Source organism: Molothrus aeneus, chromosome 7 (genome assembly GCF_037042795.1).
Source record: "Molothrus aeneus isolate 106 chromosome 7, BPBGC_Maene_1.0, whole genome shotgun sequence".
In the NCBI taxonomy this organism is placed as follows: domain Eukaryota; kingdom Metazoa; phylum Chordata; class Aves; order Passeriformes; family Icteridae; genus Molothrus; species Molothrus aeneus.
In genome coordinates this window covers 21,730,816-21,754,681 of record NC_089652.1, presented here as the reverse complement: position 1 = coordinate 21,754,681, position 23,866 = coordinate 21,730,816, and the positions used below count along the sequence as shown (strand labels likewise).

Below are 23,866 nucleotides of genomic sequence, written 5' to 3'. Positions count from 1 at the left end.
CTAGATTTCTTTTCCATTAAAAAATAGGGAGCAGAAGAGTTTTGTTTGTTAGCAGTATCATCTGATGTTGTAGACTACCTCATAAACAACTGAATGGAAGATAAATTACATAATGTTTTAAAGCCTTCAAATTATTCTGGAGATAGCCAAGCCACTCATTAAAAGAATAAGAATCTATTGAATACACTGGGAAAAAAAAAAAGAAAATGAGCTAAAATAACATGTATTACCTTACCTGTGTAACTTTCTCTGTTACATTGTGCGTTCGGTCTTTCACCTTAGGTGCAATAATTGCTTTCTCTGAAGAAGGAGGAGATGAAGATTTTTTTTCACTTTTGATATCTGAAAAGTTCAGTGTGAGCTGAGGAATTTTGTTGATTGTACTGTATTTATTGAGATTCGAATCTGATGTGGATCCCAACAGACTTGACTTGATATGATTAAAAGGCCCTGAAAAATCAGAACACATATTTAGTATCTGGGAAATTAAGGGAAATAAATTATCGTTAATATTTAGGTGGAATATGTTAAAAGGGTGATTAAAAACTATTTTTCTGTATACTAGTTGTTAATAATAAAAATTATTTACATTTTAAAATAACTCTTTTGTTAATTAGATTGAAATCTAATATTGGCTATGAATATGACATTTGCTTTACATATAACCCTCAATATTTTTTAGAAAGTTGATGGATTCCAAATTGCATAATGCATCTATCCTTACTTGTTTTCATTTTACTGGGAATTCTGGTGAGCTCTTATTATAGTTCTGGCTGAATATAAAGACTATATGCTCATTTGTTTATGAGAGCGGAAATAGGGCACATGATTATGTAAGAGTGCCTGGAATTAGCAAAGGCTCTATTATCACATCTCTACCTTGCTCATGCTCACATGATAGTTCAAAGAAACTGGAAAATTGAGTAGACTCAAAATATGTTTCTTCAATTGTCATTACTAACAAAATATTGGAAACTATAGGGATGCTGTATATACCTATATAACCTATATAACTATAGGTAGAATATCAACAGATTATATATAACCTTCTTATACTATTTTAGTGTATCATTAAAATATATATAGAAATTACATACTTCATAAGGTACATATTCTTTATAATTATTCTTTTCATTACAGACAGAGTTGTTTGAACAAGAAAGAAATATAAATGATCAGAATACTTGTTTTGTACTGTCATCATAAGGTCATTGGGAAGACAAAAGTATTCATTGCAAGGAAAAGTTGCTTTTTCTTGCAATGAATAATATTGGAAAAAGTACTACAAAGATGTTTAGACAGTGAGAACTAAATCCTCTTAGGTATTTAAGAAAAAAAATCCAGGTCTTGCAGTTGGTAGTAATGTACATAAAGTGTGAGATTGAAAGGTATTTCTTAGATCTGCATGAGAACCTTATTTAAGGTTGCCTTAATTCTATTAAAGGCAACAGTGTGATGCTTTTCTCTTTTTCTTCTTTTTGAGGTTTTCTTTTGTCTTCCTGAGAGGAAAACAAGAATATGTATGTTGATTCAGGGTCAGTCAATAGATTGGATTAGGCCTATGGGGTAAATTGCAAAGTCAACAGTGGAAGAGTTGATTTTATTCGCAATGTGAGAATGAATGAAATTCAAAGCAACCCGCTGCTTGGGGATGGCTGTGGGGAAATGCTTTATGCTGTGTTGAAATTTTCTTTTTTTTCAAAATTCTTTAAGTGAGGGCTGATTTTCCATCACACCTGGCTTCAAATGCTTGTTGAAGAAGAAGACATTTCATTTTCTTTTGAAGCTGATAAGGATCTATACATGTTTTCTTTCTCCTAAACTCATAATAATTGCATGCTAATCTGGAACACAGATAGAAAATCTCTATTACTCCATTTCAAATTTTGCCACTGTGCAGAAAGGAATTTAAGATGACAAGGGAGGACATCATGCTCTAGACTAAAATTTTGGGTACAAAAAAGAGTTTGTGCCTGACTTCTCTAACCAATAAACTGCAAAGCAGTCCTTCTTTTTCTCCTAGTATAATTTTTGTGGAACAGATTCACAGGAAAAGGGAAGAAAGCATCACCTTTCACCTGCAAGGAATGGTAAAAAAGCCTGCTACTGAGGGCACCACCAAGGGATTGTGATACTATATTTAAATGCCTTTTTGCTCAGGTGGGACCTGAATCGATCACATCATCTATATGAGTCTACTAAAAATTAGTGCTCAAAGTATATCAGGGCACACAATCTCCTCACTAATCAGTGAAGTGACTAATCTGGCTGGTGTGTGCTAATGGACATGTGGTCAGACTGCAGTTTTCCAGCCCTGTTTTGCTTCCCTGTTAGTTTGAGCAATAGTTTCTGAGTATTGAATCAGTTTAGATGTAAGCAGGATTTCAAGTTAAAACCATGAATCAGTTTGTCAGATTAAGAAGATTCTTCATACCTTAGGAATTCAAAGGCAAGAGGAAACTAAAATAGCTTAGGCAAATCTGTGATTAGATAGTAGGCAAGATTTTGTTTTATTAGTAACTTTGTAGATACTTAAATTGCATTGAAGTTTTGGTTTCTGGGATTTACATCTTTTGTTGCTTCCATTCCAAAGGGGATTACTCTCTCTTTTGCCACCTAATACTCATGCCCTAGAGCATGATATTAGGCTTAAGCTCATTGCACAAGAGAATAGAACCTTGTTTCTTTTCTCCCACCTTCTTTTGCTTTAGAAAGTGGTGAAAGGTATAATGCACCTCATTGGCAATGGTAATTGATTGAAAGACAGTATTAGCTTAAGTACAGCCCAGGCTGGCAGAAATTGAGCTGGTACTTGACAGCCAGTGGACCATTGCTATACTGTCATAGCAGGGCACAGGAAAAGGGGGCCATAACAAATCACAATCACAATTGATACTAATTGGCACCCTGATTGACAGTTTCAACAGACAGGTGGAGAACTGAATAAGCAGGGAGAATGAGTTGCTTCTGCCTAGCCTAAAAAGGAGAATCAGCTTAAGTTTGAGCTCCCCATTTTGATGGTAGGATTTCACTGTCCTTGCTTACACAATGTGGATCCCAACAGACTTGCACAATGCATTGAGAAATAATTTCACTCTCCTGAGCTGCCAATTAATCATCTTTCACCAGCAGTAAATACATTTATAAAAAATATTGCACAGCACAGAAACTGCATTTTTTTCCCTAAGATTTTGCCAACATACACATGAAGCAAATGCAATGATTTTGTAGTCCACAAATTATTTTACAGAACCTATGTCATGCACTGCATGCAGTTTGGAGAGATTTTACCAGATACACACACTTTTTGCATCATGCATGAAGTCACAAACCAGTTTTCCCACAAATACAAATACGGCAATTAAACTGAACACTTTAGTAAGTGATATTCAGAAATTGAGGAAGTAATTCACAGATTATGTTCAAATTGCTTCTAAAACATATAGCTCAATGCTGGTGAAAAGAAACAGTTTTTAAATTGCACTAAATATTATTTAAACATGAAATTGGCAATGAAGTTCATGCATGCACATTTTGATGCTACAGGAAGCTTGAAACCATACCCCCTGCCATCCAGGAACGTGAAACTAGTTTTAAAGAGACAAAAGAGGAATAAGTGAAGATACTTCCACAAGGGTCCTGATTATCAGTTATTTAATTTTGAGAGAGTTAACCGAAAACTAAGGACCATGTAACTATGGATCATTTGCTAATGTCCTCATACAATCACACATCCTTTTACAGGTAAAGCTCCTGGTAGCTTCAACAGAAGTTTTGACTGCTTAAGGACAACAGCACTGAGTTAAGTAACTAAGATATGTTCTACCTCCCTCCCTTTCTTTTTTTAAATTAGCAGATAATGAAATCAAAAGGCTGTTTAAGTATGCATTCACTTTTTCCAGTGATTTGTAGTTAGTGTTTTGAGACAGGAGTTACATGAGTAACTATGTGTTTAACAAATATAATTTATGTAATAGACCTAGTGCTAGAGAGGTCACATGAGAGTGTTGCGTTTGAACATTTCATACAGCAGGCAAAGTAACATGCCAAAAAGTGTGGCTGATTGAAACACTGGACGGTACAGTCTAGATGTATACTTTACCTTTGACATTGCGACCATTGTCTGGTTTTCAGCATAATAAAAGTGGAGAAAAAGACAAAAAAAGACAACTAAAATCTACATCAGAAAAAGCAGAAAATACGGCTTCAATGTGTGCATGGTTTGAATTGAAATATTGTTGCACCTCCTTGACTGTATTATGAAGCCTTTCAGTGAAGGTGAAGGTGAAATCACTCCAGCGATTGAGATAATGTGTAAAAGTGTCTGGAGTAGATCATCAGGCAGTAGGACTGGCTTTATCTAACTTGCCTTAATAGAAACATGATAAAATTCTTTCTCCACAAGTCTGGCAGTGGGCTGCAGGAAAAAATTATTTCTTGGCAAAAGTGCCAAGAAGAAATAATTAGTCTCACATAATTGAGAGAAGCTGAGGCAGAAGTAGCTGCATGGAATGGGGGGCTGGACAGGAGGCCCAGCACAGACCCCCAGGCCCCCCCATGCCTGCCTGCACTCATGTGAGGAAACGCTTTTACCATGGCAGCAGCCTAAGCCATGTCCTTCTGAGCAAGTGCTGGAGAAAGACGCACCTTAAACCTTTCTTCAGCTCTTAGATGCCTTTCCTCAAGGAAACATTGGCTAAGCTTTCTGTCCTGACAGGCTCACCTGGCCCTGAATCCTCTCATGAGATGAAACCTTTTCAGGGAAAATATTATTATTGCTGCTGTTATCACTATTTTAAAGAAGCCACACAGGTGCAGAGGTAGACGCCACGCTGGTTCATGTGATAATAATGTGATCCACAAGGCACCATCCCCTTGTGTTGTGCCCTGCGGCTCTGAGGGTGTGAGGCGGGTCTGGCAGGGAATGGAGCCTTCCTCCTGGTGTGGGTACCTGCTGTGCCCAGGTTACCAGCTCTCAGATGTGCTTTGGGCTCACACAGACATTCACCTCCTCTGGCTGGGCTGACAGGCCACCTCTGAGGCTGAGGCTGTGCCACAGCAGCCTGTGGAGAGTGGTCAGCCTTGCTCTGGACAGAGGCCGTGGCCTGCACGGGGGCATCGGACATGGCGCTGGGCCTTGCCAGACCTGCGCCCTCGCTGGCTTCTCCTCAGCTTCCCGAGCACAGCACATCAGGGGAAGGGGGTTTAGTTCCTCCCAGGCCAGTGCCTTCCTGGGCCAGGCATCTGTAGCAGTACTGGAGATTAGGCTAAGCTGGGCTCTAAAGCCTGCTGCTGTTTCAGAAGGCTGCAGTGATCTTGCTGAGTCCACTTTCTGAAGACAATAACATTTCTGAACTTGTACCTGACTGCAGAATCTGGATTGCTGGTGTTTCAGATGAGGCTGGCTTGGCTGCATTTTGGATGGTGAGTGTAGGACACAGTTCCTGCCCTGTTGCTTTTGCTGTCATATAGGCAAATTGATAATGGAATTTGATCCAGTACACTCAAATTAATTTAAAATGCTAAGCTGTCGTTTTTACTGTAATAACTTTTGGCATATAATAGGCACAGTGAAGATAATTTTAAAGTGATAGACAACAAGGCTGCATAAATTAATTTAACACATGAAATAATTTATATTCTCAATTGCATTATCTTAAAATTTGATTGCAAGTAAATTACCCTAGTTAGTATTAAGCTAAGTAATGTTATTCTCTTCTTTCAGAATTCTGCTTTACTGATTCAATTAATATTTTTTGAACTGGAAAGGGTAGGAAAAATTTGAATCCTGACTTGCATTTTCAGATAGAGTAGTAGTTTTTGAATGATTTAGGAAAACTCAAAATAAAAATGGAATGGGAAAATATGTTAACCATATGTTTCCTTTGGTAAGAGTTGAGCCCTTTGGGACTGTAGTTTACTTTTACTTGTTGTACTTAGGGTTTTGCATTCTCCCTGTTCAGAAACTGCAAGCTTGGAGCAGATGATTTAAGCTGAATCTTGGTTGCCTAACTTGCATGAATAATTTTATAGCAATAAGAGGGTTTTATGGCTCACCGTTGAGTTAGGCAATTAGGACTTGCTGGATAAATTTAAACATCTTTTCAGCATAAGGTGTCCAATTCTAACATGATTGTAAGCAGGTGGCATCAAGGATGGTTACTAATCCTAATGCCTTTCTGAGAGCCATCCTCTCTTCTGCTGAATTTTTCTAGAATGACTATGTATGACATAAATTAGGGCCTGGTTCTCTATTATTTTGTAGTTTATGCACAGTGGAAACAGAGTGAGAGTGTTTTGTCGATTTACACTCTAAATGATCTCATTGCAGGAGAGGCCTTTGGAGTTCAATTGGATTATTGACTCCTCATAGTAGAAATCATTTTCATTAGTACTTAACATTTGAAAAAAGTTTTTCCATAAAATGGAGATAGAAATTTTTGCTCCTTCATTTTCCAAGTATTAAAATTATGTGGTAATTTATGCATTAGCTTTCAACCACTGTAATCAAAGATATTTAATATTCAAACTGATTTTTACACATTTTCATAGATGTATAACTGGATGAAGAATGGCCATTTGGGAACTACTACAATGAAATTTAATATAATAGCACAAGGAGAAAATCACACTTAAATGAAGTTTGCACTGAGCATTTCACAATTTCACTAAGTATTTCACTATTCATTACACAAAGCATGGAGTTGCTGAAGATGTTTTCTTCAGCATGAGAGAAAAAGCATGTCTCAGTGTTGGATCAGTGAATGTAAAATCTGCACATTACAGATTTAAGAGAAATAAACTTATCAGTCTCTGAAGTAGGATTTCATACAATCAAAGACAATCTAATATCTGTAAGTATAGGAGAGAACAGTACATGCAATTATAATTTGATCACCTGATTTTTCCCCCCAAACCCCAATATTAGATTTAGGAATGCTGGCCCCAATATTTGCTATATCCCTATAGAGAAGATCAACACCATGATACCATTAGTCTCCTTGAAAATGGAAAACAATATTTAGTGTACATAAACCTGGCATATTTGGGCCCTTAATATTTTCAATGCACCATTGAGTCATTATATTTAGCTTTGTTTACAAAGTGATGATTATTACTATGAAATATTGAAAATAATCCTTTTTTAGTACATCAGAGAATAGTGATTGACTTTCTACCATACCTTCACTTGCGTGACGGTCCCTAAAAATGTTCTTGGGATGGACATTAAAGCCTTCTATGTCATGTACTGAAGAGGCTCTCCGTATACTACAAATACTTTCCTTTGATCTGGAATGGGTTAGTGGATTGCTTGTCTGTATCATGTCAGGGTAAAGTCTGTCCCACTGCTGCTTAGGTGATGAGTGGTCAAGAGGTCCAGATATATTAACCAAAGGTGAACATTTACTGTGTTGAATCAGTGCTTTTGTATCATCCACTTCTGAGGGACTACAGCTTTCTTTCGTAGGTGATTTAAAGTGCTTCATTGCCACTGAGTCGTCGCTGTGCTTGGATGAATCGATTATGACTGCATCGGGGTCTTCCTGGGGTAAGGACTGCTTTCTGTAGGTTAGAAGTCTCAATCCAGGTAGCCGGAACCCAAAAAGTCTGCCTATATGTAAATACACAGAAACAGAAGAAAATGTTACACATTAGTGTCTGGTCATTAAAATCAACCTTTTTTCACTTACAATGAATGATAGTAGCTATTCCTAATAAATTAAAATTATTAGTAATGAAATGTGTAAATATACAAATACAATATAACTCCAAGTTTGTTAGAGTTGGGATCTTAAAAGATTTCATAATTCAGTTAGACCTAAGTTTTTGAGCTTAGAATGGGAATAACAGCATTAATTCTACAGCCTATTTTAAAAGCTATGAGGTTCAGATGATCCTTTCTAAATTAAAAATCTATGTATCTATAACAGACTGCCAGAATATATCTAACACTTTGCTTGGTAGTTGTTATCCTGAAATAGATATTTGTGGATTCTAATACTAGTGGAACCTCGTGTGCTTATAAATGTACTGCTGATATATGCATTTATTTGCTACAGGTTAAACAGGAAGATACCAAGGCTAATTTCTTAGGATAGAGAAATAAGCTGTATATCAGTTTTGCTACAGTCCTCTCCAATACTTACATCTGATGATTAGGTGAAGCAGTTTTAACAAGTTTAAAATGAAAAGTAAAGGAGCAAAGCAAAGAAAAAAAGAGTGACACAGCTTTCAAGCATCAGTTGCACCAATACAATGCAATTATTGCTTACATTTGCATGCGATGGGCTGAGTTAGGTTTGATGTATTGAATGGCAGGGGAGACTATCCTGAGTGTGTGGAAAATTAACACTTTGTGTAATGGTAAGAAATGTCAGTAGCTGAGAGGAAGAGTATAACATGGTGCATAGAAAGAAACTATAGTGGAAGAATTGCAGAATTTACAGAATACCCTTCTAAAAAACCAAACCTAAATAACAACTATTGTTAGGTTTGGTGTAATACAACTCACAGATGGAGGCATGGGGACTTCAGATGTACAGAAAACATATTAAACAGTTTAGAAAAAAACAATGCTAAAGAAAGTTTAACAAAATAAAATAATTAAAAATTTGAAATGATCAGGTATGATTGTATAAACAGTTTGACTTATTTATAAATAACTTTTGTATCTCATTGCTTTGCTACATAAATGTTTTCAACAGTGAATCAATAGTGAAATGATTTCTTGGAGAAAATTTCTAAGTATATTCTTATTCTCTATTTCTGGGATAAGAAGTTCAGTTTGGGATAAGATTTTTTTTCAGTCAGTTTAAATTGCCAGAATTTGTAGCTACCTAACATTTATTAATATTTACCACTGTAATCTATCATTTGATACTGACATGTTTTGAAATAGTCTTTCTTTTATGCCTATGGCAGACAGTAATTGGAGAAAAATAGATGACCCAGCTTAATCATTTAATGTTTTAAAATGGATGTCCTATATATTTAGTATTGAATATGGAATTGTATTTTGAATTCGAAATGAATGAAGGTGAGAGTACCCTGCTCAGGAAAACCTATCTAAGACCTATAGCTGCTGTACTAGATGACACCAAAGGTCCACCTAGCACACTGTTGGACCTTGATACTTTCCAGTGGTGGATACATGAAGAAAAAAATTTAGAGTCACTACATTGTGTTATTTCTCTCAATAAATTTACTCAGTTTCTAGCTATCTGAATTTCAGAAAATTCCTGAGCTAGAGGTTATTTGCTCAAACCACAAACTGAATGTTTGGTGTACCTTTCTTCTATGAATTTGTCTCAGTGCTTTTATAAAATGGTTGTAGTTTGATCTGCAAAGCATTCTATACAATAAAACTCCATAATTTTAGCATATGTTTGTGAAAATACTTCCCCTTACTTGCTATACATTTGATGCCTTTGGGTGTCACCCTCGTTTTTTAAGATTTTCTAAGCCTTCTGATGTTGACATTCATGTAGTGAACTTTCTCACACACTTTCTGTGAATAACTCATTGTTTTGCATTCCTTTATGGAGGAGGAGAAAGTTGATAGACTGTTGGTTGGACCAGTGTCATTGGAGAGGTGGCACTGTCACCCTCCAATCCGCTGTCACTTTTGGAAAACTATAAATGTTGGAGTCATAAAATAAACCGCCCTTTTTTCATCACCTTGAGAACAGCGGTGTGAGCTTGTGTTCTTTCGTGTCCTATAGTGACATTTGGGAGGGTTCTAGTTCCTATAGAAACCAGCTAATAATTATTCCCTTTTTATAGTCTCAATATAGTCTTAATATATTTACAGCTTTTAATGCATCTGCTGAATTGCTCTCTGTATACCTGTTCTGCAGGCTGAAGAATGCCTGTGTAAATGTATTGTGTACCTCTGAACATACTTCTCACTCTTCTCAGTTACTTTTTATTTCTGATGTAATCCTTTTTGACAATGGATTACACTACTGAGCTACTCCCAGACATAGGATCAATGCAGTGAAAGAATGGCTTTTTGTTTTGACCTTAGTTCACTTCCTTACAATTACCAATATTTAATTGCATTTTTGAATTATTTTTCTAACTGTGCTAATTTAAGATATTTTTGCAACAGCTGAGAAATTTTTTTGTTGTTTGGTAATAGATAATTTAGTCTCTAATATTGCGTCTGCAAAAAAATTGCTTTTGTTATTTTATCACTAGGCCACTCAGCATCCTTGGATAAGTCTTTGAATCTCATGTAATAGTCTGAATAATTTTTTTACATTCTCACCTCATTGTTAGAACCCTTTTTATCAAAGTAATTGAAAATGTACTCTAAAATAAAAAACCTGTGAGTCTATTGATAACATCCAAGTGTTTAGAAATCTGTTGATTTATTTCCACCTTTTTCCCTACTTTAAAATATAAATCCATGTAATGATAGTACTTTTTTGTCCTTGACAATTTTTGAAAAAGTTTGTTGAATTCCAAATATTTAGCTTTGAATTTATCACTCCAAGCATATACACACAACAGTAAAATAGACAGAAATCTCTGTTACATAAACCAGAGTCATGCATCTTTAAAACAGCAGTTAAAAGTGTCAATTTTCAGTCTACACAGTGATATTCACCAGCGTGGATCTTGGGAGTGTGTAGATTTCTTCTAACTTACTAAGCAAGCTTGAACACTACAACTGCTCACATTTAAAATTAGTGAAGAATATTAAAAAAATATATTTTTTTAATCTACATAGAATTGAGATGTAAAGGTGCTTATAAATAAATTCTGAAAGCTTATTGCATCCAAAGTGAAAAAAATACTATAATTCTCTTTTTTATCAATTACTCTGAAATTCTTAAAAACACCATTCATAAGGATTTCTGGCATTAGACACTATTCAGGGCTTTTTGTTGGCACTCTATTTTAGTCATATTCATGGTGCTGCAGATGGTCTTTTCTGCCTCACCACGTTAATATGACCACGTTATACTGCATTACTGATTTAGCTGTCTAACTGCAGTTCAGCTGGAAAGAATACTCAGTGAGAGTTTTGCTTCTTGTTAAGAATTTTGGGCATAAAATAGAAAACTTAGATGAGCAGCTTTTTGCTTTTCTTCTATATACTGTAATAAATAGTCTCAAACCCTATTTCCTGCTTTTTAATTTGAGTATTCCTAAGAGAAGGAGTATTGCTATTATTCAGTGAGCAGGTAATGAGCTACATGGTGTGTTGAACATTCATCTCTCTCCTGTAGCTAAAGATATCAGAGGGCCCATTCAGAATTTGTGTAGTTTACTGATCTGAGCTGAGCAAGGAACTGTAATAACACAATTTGTCACGAAGCAAAATTCATTCAGGCCTCAGGCCTGCTGTCCCAGTATAAAATAAAAGTGCCAGTGGAAGCTTTTCTGGCCTCCTGCCTATGGGGTGAAATCTTTTGTTTTGTAATCGACAGCCCCTGCTTTGTCTAAGCATGATGTCAGAGCACATGAATCTTGGGTTACAATTCCCAAACACGTTTCAGATGCAACTGGCTATTTACTATGAATTCAGAGATAATATTACATTAAATTCCTTATGTTTATTAAAGACTAGATTGCCAAATTCTTCTTAATGCTGAGTCAGAGATTTGTATGATTGTGTCTTCCTAAAATCAATTGAGGAAAGCAGTTGAGTCTGAATCACAATTCCAGGTGTACATTCCACCTCCTCCTTTATACCTCACTTTATTGAATAAGTTATTTGCAAATGAGTTAATCTGCTGGTTGCACTTATTCTCTGTGCCATCTCAGCTGTTAAAGTTTCTGAATAGTACAACTCAGTCCAAAAATATCACTGTAGATGATATAGGACTCTTCTAAACTCTTTGCAGATAGAATTGTGTCCAAAGTCTCAAATGCAAATCAACTTTTTTTGTGTTTGGGAATCCTTTTTTAATTCTGTCTCATATTTTGGGAGATCAAAAGAGAAGACTTAGTATTCATGGAAAGAAAATGTTTAGATTAATAGTTTTGGGGAAAAAATGCAGGGAAAAATCCTATCTTGATAAGAAAACAATATCCTTGTTTTTCCATATGTATTGCAATAAGAAGTGCTAACATTAATAGAAAATTGTTATTCTTAGACACTGAATACAACCATATGGAATTTTGTGTCAGAAAAAAAAAGGAAAAATGAAAATTAATTCCCAAAAGACCTTATCAACAGCTACAATCATGATTGCAAATTTTCTGCCCCATCAATACAAGACGATTCCAGCAAAAATATCTGAACAAGGATTTCTTTTGTAACCCAATACACTTGCATGTCTAGTGATTCTTGTGTCTGTTCTGTGAAAATATTTCATAAAAAGAAAGGGAAATTATATTTGGCCTGATCGTTGCCTTGATATAGTGAAGGTATTCCCCAAATTTCTAGTGATGAAAATGTATATTTACTTACAAGACACAGTGGTTAAGTCAGAGAAATGCCTGCAACTGAGAGACTTTTACCTTCTCTGTAATTTCTTTAGTGGTCTCTGGGTAGTGGTAGATGCTGTGTTATGTCCCAAGGTTTGTTTAGCCTATGTCAATGGGATTCTTGCAATACTATCCCAAGCACTGAAGAAGGGTAATCCTAAGAGATGGCTGCTGAAAAATTGTGATGACTCCTCAAAGAATTGCTCAGCTCTTGTAGCACCACTAGTAGTATTGTTATTTTCATGCTGATGCAAAGCAGTTATCCAAACCCCAGAATGTGAAAGCAAAAGGAAAAATATTGACTGGTCTAGCTGGCAGCTAGATTTAGTGTATTTGTCTCAACATTCTCTAGATTTAGACTTTCCAAAATCAAATCAAAGGAGCTCAAATATACAAAGAGTTTGCAGAAGGTTGTCTATGTGAGGTGTAGAAACTGTCAGAACTGTTTTCTGATGTGATATGCCACTTCTCCTGAGCTGAGAGATGAACAAAAGTGAGCTGCTCATGTTTCTGTACAACCTGTTGTCTGTGCTAGGGTGTTGAAGAAAATCAGGTCTTGGATAGTTTTACAATATTGAATGACTGGTCTGGCTATAATATGAAACATATGTTGCTTTTTCAATATCTAAGATTAAAGAATAGAACATACATATCCGCAATGATCAACCTATCATAAACAGATTTCCTTCACAGGGGCAGGTAAGATAGGTCAATTATTACAGATTGTCCTCCAGAGCATGGGCTAATTCCATAATACTTTTATTCTGAAACCTTCCCCAAAGAAAAAGCAAAATTACTTTCACAATAGTAGCACAAGTCAGACCTTTGCTGAAATATTTTCTCATAAATGAATGTCACAGAATTCCAGGATTTAGGTTATCAGAAATATGTCACAGATAGTCATTGAATTGCTGCTCAAAGGCTTGGAAATACCATCTAGCAACTCATGTGATAATGCCTTATTTTCTGTCTGGGCAGAGCAGGCCTTGGGACAAAGAATTACAGAAAGAGACAATTATGGGTTTTTCAGTTCTTTTGCCCAAAACATATTGAAGCATACTTAAGTGGATAATTTTCTTGCTCTGCTCATTAAATAATTTATTTTCAGAAGGAAAAAACAAGGCATATGCTATTATTAACATTATAAGCTAGAACTCATAATTCTCAGACACTGAATACCCTTATATTTTTTATCCTCTGGTGTGGTCTCCTTTAATTTTGGCACTTCTTTTAGTTTTCTGTAAAATTTAAGGTTGCATGTGTCTTCTACCAGTATAAGAAACCAGCAATCTTTATGTTCTCTTGTAAGTGAGAAAGATTTTACTTTGATATCTGCACATAGGAATCTGTCAGAATATGAAAGGAAGGGAATGAAGCCTCTGACTGCTTGTGAGGCTCTAGTGTGTGTGGTTGATGAGTGAATTTAGTCAGAACAATGTAAACAGGGTGTCCCTCAAAAGTTATAATCTTGATATCCTTGAATGTTAATACCAATTGGTACATTTACATGTTTTTCTTCCACTTGTCGATACAAATGTCATTTACTTTATCTTATTCATTAACTTACAGGAATTGAAGTGCTTTTGTAAAAAAACTGCATGAAAAAATAATTTTTTGTCCTCTCAGAAAGAGATTTTACTTCTTGCATTTTTATTTCTTAAATATGATTAGAAGTATGAAAGAAAAAAAGAAGTAAATAACTGCAATGAAAAAAAAGAGCAAGCATCACAGAAAATATTATATCTAAATTATTTATTACCTAGCACAATATTTAGCTGTCTTGGTATGACTATGGTGGTTTTTTTGGCAGCAGAGAAAAAGAATTTATTCTGTCTATTAAACCAGGCTCTCAAGAAGTTCTCAGCCCTTCATCACCTTGGCTGCCAGGCTTCATAGGATAAAAAATATTGCTTTTCTCTGAGACAGGAAGCCTGAAGATGTTTTCTATGTTTTAACGCTGAATTCATAAACCACTATCCATTTCTGCAATGTGTTTTGTCTCATATATTGATTGAAGTTTTTTATGCTCTGCATACTGCAACTTTCAGTAATAATAGGATGAGAAGTATCATTAAATTTGGTTTTTATATGTCATATAATTATACTAAATTTAATAGTTTACCTTTTATATCTATATTTTTGCAGAAATAAATATTCAGACAGTGAGAGCAAGAGCCATATTATGACTTGCACTCTTCTAGAAATATATAAAGTGTAATGAGATCTTGAAATAATATAGCCAGAACAAAGCAATAAAAGGACGTTTGTAGACAGAATTTTAGAAGATAGATTTACCTGAAGAAGAGCCACTTGAAAGGTTGTTACCATCTGAAATACAGTTAAACTAAATTTACAAAAAGCTTTTGCTTGAAACAGATTCATAAGAAAACCAGACTATTAAGAAAAGAAGGCAGAATATCAAATTTCCACATATTTTAGAAGCAAATTCAGGTAGCTTAAATTCAAAGACAATATATGTAATATGCAAAATAATTGTTCTGAAAGTCCATTGGCTTTTATTTAGAAAATTTAAGAAGTATTCAATTAAGAAATATTTAATAATTACTAAATCAATATATGTTTCCAATTACCAAGTTTTGAAGTTGGCTAAGGTTCCAGACAGAAAACTAAAGTAGGTGTACTAATATGCTATTTCTCATGAAATGGAACTTCTAATTAATGGAAAATTTTTTGCTTGACAATGACAATTTTATTTGGATGAAACTTACTAAAAGTTGAAGAATTCATATTTTTCTTTAGAAGAATAGACTTTATTCACTGACTCTTGTTCAGAATATGAGCTGAGTTTAATTTTACTGATAGGCCTCACTTATTTCAGCTCTTCATGGCAAGAGCTCTTCAGACTATGCGTCCTTGCCAGTTCCTCTCAGGTTTTGAAGTGCCCAACTTGCCTGGATGCTTAAAACAATCAAGTAATAATGATAGGATTCTATGCTTGAGAAGTAAGACATGGTGGAGCTAAACTCCCTTATTTTTATCTACGGATCTACTTCGTTTGCTTATTCTAAAGCAAGGCTTTTCAGGTTGAAGGCTATAAATAAAAAACATATTTCTTGTAAACATCCATCTAAAATCTTCTCAAATCCTTTGGAAATTTTCCTGCTTTCTAGTACAGTCATTTTTGTCTAAGCTTGAGATACATTGATAGTTCTGATTTTTTCCTCTTCAAGGTCAAAAACTATAATTCAATTTGGCAAGCACACAGATGTGTTAAGTTCTCTGTGCTAATTCTTATTATGAATAATAGAGACGTGTCTCTTTCTTCCATCAGAGAATGAAGTAAAACTCACTACCTTTATACTTTCCTGAGGGTATGTATTATAATGTGGGATGACTTCAGAAAATCATTATCTTAGCCTTTAAATTACCTCACAGAACCCCCCTGTTTTAAATGTCCTGAAAGGAACAGCTGGATAGGAGACCTGTTAAAAATTAATAAAGGTATATCATTGGAAGACCTGTGTGGTATGCATAAGTTGCCTCCACTGAAAGCTACTGAAAGCTGTGTCACTCTCTCATTTTCAATCTCTTTAAGCAGAGATTGGTTTTTTTTTACTGAATGTTTTTCAAGACATGGCAAAATAGCTCTGTGATCGTAGCTGGGTGAGGCTGTATTTTAAACAGCTAATTACAGTACATGGAATCCAGGGAGGCTTCCTTTCTGAGCTGAGCCCCAATAGCAGCCATCATGAGGAAACAGAAGTAGAGCTACCCCACTCATAATTCTCTGCAAAAGAAGACTAAGAAAAATCATTTATCTCAGTGGCTGTTCTTTTAATTTAGGCAGTTAGGCATTTGTGGAGCATTGAAGGTGGTAATAGCAGAGGTTCTTCTGTCTTTTACTGGTGATTGGCGTTTGGCCATATTCCTTTGCTAGGAGTTCAACACTGTTTCAGTTTGCCTAATATTTACTGTAACTTACCTTGGAGACAAATACACATAATTGGCACTGGGGTTTTCAGAACCATGTTGCTGGTTGGCTAAATAGAAACCTTTGTCCTCCTGAACACAATTTTTATTGACTAGCCCTCACTGAATATGAATTTGTTTCCAGTGGTGCAGCTAAAAATAAGATCCTGGACAAATTTCTCATTACATTTTGGGCAAAGTCAGAGGCTTACTCTTACTTATACATGCCATATTCTACAAGGCAAAATTGCATGCATCAAGCAGTATGCAGTATTTCATGACAACATGGCAGTCCTAATATTTCTAGGACTAAAAATATATGCTTGCCTTCCACTAAACTGCAGTATTTACTTATATAGCAAAGTGCTCTGCACAGAGGAAAGTAAATACTGTGTTTTTAAGCTAGCTCTTTTACTAGTAGGAAAATTTAAATTGCAATTGTTTTTGTTTACATCAGTGTATAGTGTTCTCTACTTCTCAGATGTAATTCCATGGCTAGGGCCAGGAAAAAGGAAAATTTGCAGAAGAGTAAGCACCTTGAAGAAGTTGTTTCAAAGGTTTTCTGATTATAGTTTTGGCCGTTTTAAGAATATTATTAGCCTCTTCATTTTATTTGAACCTTATCCAAAAAAGGTTATTTTCCATTTATTGGATGCATAACAGATCCTCTCATTTCCTTCACAGAAAGAAATCCAAGGAATTATTCTGGAGTGTCTTTATTAGGCTTACAGATTTTGAAATGATAAAATGATAAGACAATCCTGAAACATCTCTCTTTGGCAGAATGCAATTACATGTTTAATCAAATAACTTTTAGGACTTTCTCCCATGAGGTAATTAACATGGTGTTTGGGAACCAATATTTAGCTTATAAATTAGTACTTCTAGCTAGTCAAACTGTTTTGAAATTAAAAGAATAAAACTTGTGATAAAGTTACCTCATCTGACTAGCTGTTTTATCCTACTGATTAATAGAAGTTGTGATCTAGACAGGACTGGATTAAATGTTAGAAAAAGCATTATAGGTCAGTAAAAAGGTAGAATGCTCTAGGTGGAGCAGAAAATGAAGACAACCCAGAATTAATTTCTGAAAGGTTTTTCTCATTGCAATCCCACAAATGGTCTCTTTTGAGTAGAAAATTGTAGCAACATTCTTCATATTGAATTCAGGATCCTCAAACTATGGATTTCTTCAGTTTGAGCTGGCTGTTGATTTTCTGAGTTCAGTGTATGTCATGGTTGATTTTGATATCTTGTAGTCATTAGTTTTACAGACAAGAAGTGTTTTACAGACAAGAAGTATTTCACAGCTTTGAGGAATAGAATCAGGTGCTATGAGCAAATAGTAATTTATGCCACTACTTCTGTAAATTGCTGTAAAAACTCCTCATAAAATAATGGAGTGGATGGACATGCCACAGTGGAATGTTTGAGAGATTTGGGAATAAAATTGGACACTAAGGGTCCCTTTCCTCAATCATTCATATAAAAGACATATTTACACCCAGAAGTTATAGCTTAACACTTTATAATAAGGATTTTAATGAAGTTTGTACCACACACTGAATGGGTATTCATATGTTATTTTGGTTAACAATTGTTACTAGCTGATAAATTTAAATTACAATTTGCTAGTGTTCAAAGAAATTTTTTGCAAAGGTGGTTTAAAATCACATCTCTGCTTAATTTAGTTCATTGTAGAAAATCTACTCAAAGCTCTGTGCTCATTTTTACAATGAATCTAACAGAAAGGAGTTCTCTTTTACCACGAGTATCTTGCTAAATATACATTATTTATTCATTATTTCAGTTGGAGTTCAAAATTTTGTACAGCTTTGCAAACGGGTAGATTCATGAAAATTTATTAACTACATTTTTGGGAATAATTTTATATCATTATAGTGACAATCAAGAAACTGTTAGTGTCTTAGAAGGTGTAAGAGAGAACAGTCCATAAGAACAGTTAGAGATGAGTAAAATCCATTTTTAGGGCTTATGTAGCTCAAAACTATCAGTCTTAACACTTCAATGCACTACACAAATATTGCTTCATTTACAAAGCAGGTATTTATGTCTTCAAGTGTTCCACATGAAGTGGAGTAAAGTTATTAAATGCTTTTATCTTTTGGTATAGATGTTAATTTCTGGAATTCTAAAATGTTTACATAATCTAAGAAAAGGCAACACAAAAGCCAAGCAAACTTATTAGAAAATAATTGAAGTAATAATAAGTAGAATTCTCAAATATGGAAATGAGACAAAGCTTAGAAAGATTGAATGATGAATGGGCATCTCTAGCAGAAATCAGTTTCTCCAAGTTTCTCTTTAATTGCACGTTGTACAAATATATTCTTACTGGACAAGAGGATGTAATCTAGTTGTGGGGTAAGTAAGAACAGAGGAAATTTCTGCATGCCTCTGAATGCAAAGATGGAACAGGGGTAGTACTAAATTAAGTTTGATTAGAAGTTTAAAAGAAAAGATGTGGCAAAAGTTTTGGGCTATACCCTTTTTTCCTCAAAAAAGAGAAGAATTATACATGAACAAAGGCTTCCTTAGTTTTGCTAGGGAGCTGGCATACACTGGAAAATAGAATTGCTGCAAACTACAAAAACAACAAAACAGAAAAGAGTGAAAAATCAGTTGGCTGTGATTTTTTTACAGAGGAAGTGCATGCTAGGATCTTCTGAAATTTCACTATTTGGATATGCAAAAACTGTTCCAGCTGCCAGTGAGAACTGGTGAAAAATTCTTGCCAGCAAATATAAGGGGAAGGAAAGGACCAACTGAAAGAACTTTTACACTGCTATTGTGAAGCCACTATCTTCACTTTTCACATTCCTGCCTATTCAGACATTTGCTGCATATAAGATAGGAACTCTCGAGCACCAGATGAGAAAGGATTCTATTTATACTCAAATGTGCTCATCAAATTCCTGCAATATACGTTTTCTTTTTAATCTATTATTATCATCATCTGCCAAGCCCAGTGCTGAATCAGAACCTAACTGTGTTAGCCATCATCCTGGCACATAAAAAAAGACAGGTTCCTTGTACTAGAGAGCTTACAAACACTGCTGGAAATATCCATCAGTATTCAGCTGATAAATTTTTAAATTTTTGCCTATCTATCTAGAGCTAAATGCAGTCATTGAACTAAACCTAAAAAATGCTACTTGTCTTCCATTGGTCTTAATTTTTTCAGAGGGTTCTTAGACCTTTAACAGATTAAAATCCCTCTTTCCTTCACAGCATGAAATGCTTTCTTATTACATTGCATTAGATTTTACACAATCACAGTGTTCTGAAATGGAAGTATCACTGAGTCCAACTCTTAAGTGAATGACCCATACAGGGATCAACAACCATCCACAACTTCAATGTTATTAGCACTCTGCTGCAATCAACCGAGCTCACCTCAGTGGCAATTTCTGTCATGAGGAACTCTATGGTAAGTGGTAGTGTTCAAGACTGTTGGCTGCAGAATAGATGCTTTTAGAAAAAAGGAAAGGCTTTTCAAAGTTACACTTGATAAATTTGATCAACTCTTGATAAATCCATTAGAGGAAGGATGAGAATATGAAAAGTTATCTTATTTTCTAGGGACTGGAAAATAGCTGCAATCTATTTGCTTCCTAATAACTTTTACTTCTCTCCTGCAACCTGACTCAGTCTTTTTTTTTTTTTTCTTTTTTTTTTCTCCCCTCTCATGTTGAAAAGGCATTCTAATTTGAGAAATCTTAATCTAAGGAGCTCTGGAAAGAAATCTCATGATATGTGTGCTTCTGGGTAGTAGATGTTAATGTAATCTGAAATCTTTTGTCTTTTGTCATTAGCTGTTGCTTTTCCTGGTTGTCAGAGATGCATTGCACTTGTTATGTGTCTGGTTCCCTCTCTATTTTTATTCTCTTAATTAGTTGCTGCATTTGAAGGGATTTTGTTGCTTCCCCCCCCCCCCCCCCCCCCCGAAGCAGTACCTATTACTGTCCATTTTGTGTGTGATCCAGTGAAAAGAGATCACCTGATTTACCTGTTCTAAATAGAGTATGATGATGAAAAACTATCTCCTGGAGAATCTGCTGTGTACCTTTCTTATGCTGGGAACATGACTTTAAAAATATGTTTTCACTGGTAAACAATCCACCTTTTTTGACTTTTTTTTTTCTGGCTTATTGGTCTCTCTCTGCCTTTTCTGTATTTCAAGACTTTTTTCTGTTTTAGTTTAAAACCGCTATTGAACTGTACACAATATCTTGCAGTTATTTCTGGATGTTTTGCATAGCTTGGCCTCTTTCTTGCCAAGAGGAATTTTTGGCTATGTAGCATATTTTGTATCCCCATCCATCCCATCCGGCCCACATAACAGTCTGCTCTGAAACCATAAGCAGCTCGGGAGAAGACGAAGCAGCCATGTGCCTGCTCTAGTTTCTGCCAGTTTCTGGCATCTGGCTGTACCCACTAGCAGTAAAATGGTTCAAGCCACCTTTCCTTGCCTCCTTCTGCACCTTGATCTCTCTCTGAGAGAGATCAGTTATGTACTGAGCTTGGAGGTCCGCTTATTAACTTTTCAAGAACTCTCAGCAAGGAAATCCCCTGTGTACATCAGGTGTAAATACCACAAAACAAGAGAAGGATGTTTTGATGAAGTGAGGGTATTTTTTGCAGATTTCCTCTTTAGTGGCTTTTCACATTAAAATGCGTCAAGTGATAACACTTGAAAGGGTACAGTGATGTGTCACAGATATGAGAACAAAATGTTCTTTTTCAAGACATGAAGCTCTGTTTTTTCTACCCAATTGGTATTTTACCTTCTATTTTGTCCATAAAACCACAGTAAGCATGGCCAAGCGGAACAATTTTATCTATGTTATAAAATTGCCTTTTAAATGAAGGAAGGAAGATGTTTCAATCTCAAAAAAACATGGTATACTAAAACAAAACCAGAATATGGGTAGGGTTTACCTGATGTACTTATAATAATTTTTTTCTGATGTAATTTTAAAATTTTTCTGATACTCCTAATAGGATTTTAACAGTATCATTTGCAGAAAAAAAGTGTTATTTTCGAATCCCAAAAAAATCCCAACAAAAGCTGCTCTATTGGTTATTAAAAACCCTCCACCCAATGCAAAACAGAATAAACAAAGGAAGCATAAAAGCACAAGGTTTTAAATATGTACTGTAAAGACTATTTACAAGGACTTTTTAAAAAATGTAATATTTGGGGAACAGTAATTATTTGTAGACTGCAAGGTTCCAGTAATGGAAATTTCCTTTGCTACATTCTTATGTACCCTGTCATTGTAGGTTTCTATGGATGCTTCAGACACTGTGTAGTGTTTGCATCAAGAAAGTTCTCTCCTTGCTTCTCACAGTGAGAATTGTACCAGTCTTTATTTCTTAAATAGAGAATTCTGAAGTGTTGATTTAACAATAAGAATACTTATGTTCCTTTATTGTACTAATGTTAAAGATTATCTCACTGTGAAAAGGTATTTTCCAAGTGTTAATGCTCACTGTTAGAGCATGCTGTGCTTGACTAAGAGCTTGTACATGCTCTGTGTACAGATGTGTTCTCGGAACTCTTGTAGTAAGAGTAGATTACGTGAGTGGCGACGTAAAGCAGAAGGATTGTGTGCTGTTGCTGAACACAGTGAAGGTCAGCAAAAGAGCACATGTTCTGCAGATAGTGGGACAGAAAGATACGCAGTGCACTTGTATAAGAAGTGGACATTTGTGTTGAGTTGTCTGATTTTGACAATACTTATGCTCCAGAGTGGAATGAAAGCAAAAGCATTTCCTGTGCATCCACCCATCTACCCTCCATCTTCCAAGTCAATCTAAATACTTCAATTTGATAAAATCAGAATATTTAATTATGTTTTAACTGATTGTTATATTTTCTAGTCTTATTTAATCACATTTCACCAACTATTAATCAAATGACACCATTTTTTTAGAATAAAATATAATTATCCAATTTCAAATAAACTAACATGAAATATCTGGGTTATATCACAATGCTTTTTTAAGGTTTCCATTCATAATTGATTTTTGTCAAAGGTAATGCATTTATGTGAAAGATTCTAGTTTTTATGAAGTTATACGTCCTAGTACTATTCACAAGATCTAGGCTGTTAGTACTACCAAAGGTCTGATAGATTATTTTACTATTATCTTGCAGTAGGTTTGCTACATTTAGCTTCTTATGATTTCGGATTATTGAGTCAGTCAGTGGGATTGCATCCTTTGCTAACCTATTGCCCATGTTGATTATTTTGCCAGATAAAAGTAGAGGCAAGCAAAAAAATTTCATTGTGTAACTTACGATTTACAAGTTTAGATGGTAATATTGGCTTGGACTTCTCAGGAGATGTCACATTCTCTTCATCTGTTACATACTCAAAATTAATAATAAACATCATTGCTACTCCCTCTTGATTTTTCACTGGAATTATGTGGGTGTTGCAAATGAAGGTAGATCCTGCAGATGGATTAAAAAAAAAAGAAAGAAATATATAAATGGAAGGAAACATAATTTTTTTCACTTCAGTAAGTCTAGTTACACCAACAGACAGTGAAGAGTATTTATTTGAATTCAATAATTGAGCATCAAACATATTATTCTTTGATTTAAACAGTAATGTTTTCATAGAAAGAAATGCCACTGTTCATAATTTCTTGGAGCCTTACCTTTACCAAAAAGCGTCTCCTTTGAAATGCCAATTTTACTTTTTCATTTCTTTTGTTCACTGGAAGTGCCTATATAGATGGACTTGTAATATGGAGACATTTAACACCAAAAGTAGAAAACTGAACACTGTTCCAACCACAGTCCTTGAGAAGAAAGCAGATCCTGATTCTTCTAAATGTTGAACATTCTTCAAGCATTTGGTTCTATTACACAGGATGAGTCATGCATTAAGTATTTATGGATGTAAATATACCAGTATTCTTATTTTAGCTCTCAGTCTTTTGGGGACGTTGGGGAAATGTTTAGATTTGTGTTAAAATTTTTATTTGTTAGTTGTTTTATACTTCATCACAAAAATCTTCTAAACTGTGCTAATAATTTTCAATAATTTTCAGAAGGGTTTGAATTAAGTGTTATATACAATTTGAAGTAGGAATTCAAAAATACCTTAGCTTTCACATGTGTGAAGCATACTCTGCCTATACTAAAAGTAATAGAGAGTGTAAACTTTCAATACCTCTGGTGCCCAGAATGTTCTTGTTTAAAAACCTAATTACAGATTTAAGGAGTTCTTTGTGTTAATTCTTCCACTATGGCTTTAGAAGTTTCAGTTGACAAGGTCCTTAGTTTTGATTTAATTCTTTCTCTTAATGTTACAGAACATAGTGGTTCCAAAAATAATGTGATTGCTGTAAGCAATACAATAATGTGCTAAAAATTTCATGCAGACACAACTGTGAGACGGGGTCTTTCTATGATAACTAGGGACTGGTTTAATGTACATCATCTGCAATTTAGGCA

General features: G+C 35.0%; 1 protein-coding gene across 2 annotated transcripts in view; it reads right to left on the bottom strand.

Moving 5' to 3' along the window:
• KCNH7 (potassium voltage-gated channel subfamily H member 7) overlaps positions 1-23,866 on the bottom strand; it is a 205,802-nt gene that overhangs the window by 58,623 nt on the left and 123,313 nt on the right. The window contains exons 3-6 of one of the 2 annotated variants that reach the window (XM_066553653.1): positions 22,700-22,855; positions 7,184-7,612; positions 3,564-3,587; positions 236-450 (exon numbers count right to left, since the gene is read on the bottom strand). In XM_066553653.1, the coding sequence (XP_066409750.1) occupies positions 236-450; positions 3,564-3,587; positions 7,184-7,612; positions 22,700-22,855 (824 nt within the window). The remainder of the gene's footprint in view (positions 1-235; positions 451-3,563; positions 3,588-7,183; positions 7,613-22,699; positions 22,856-23,866) is intronic. The other variant, XM_066553654.1, reaches the window with a different exon arrangement.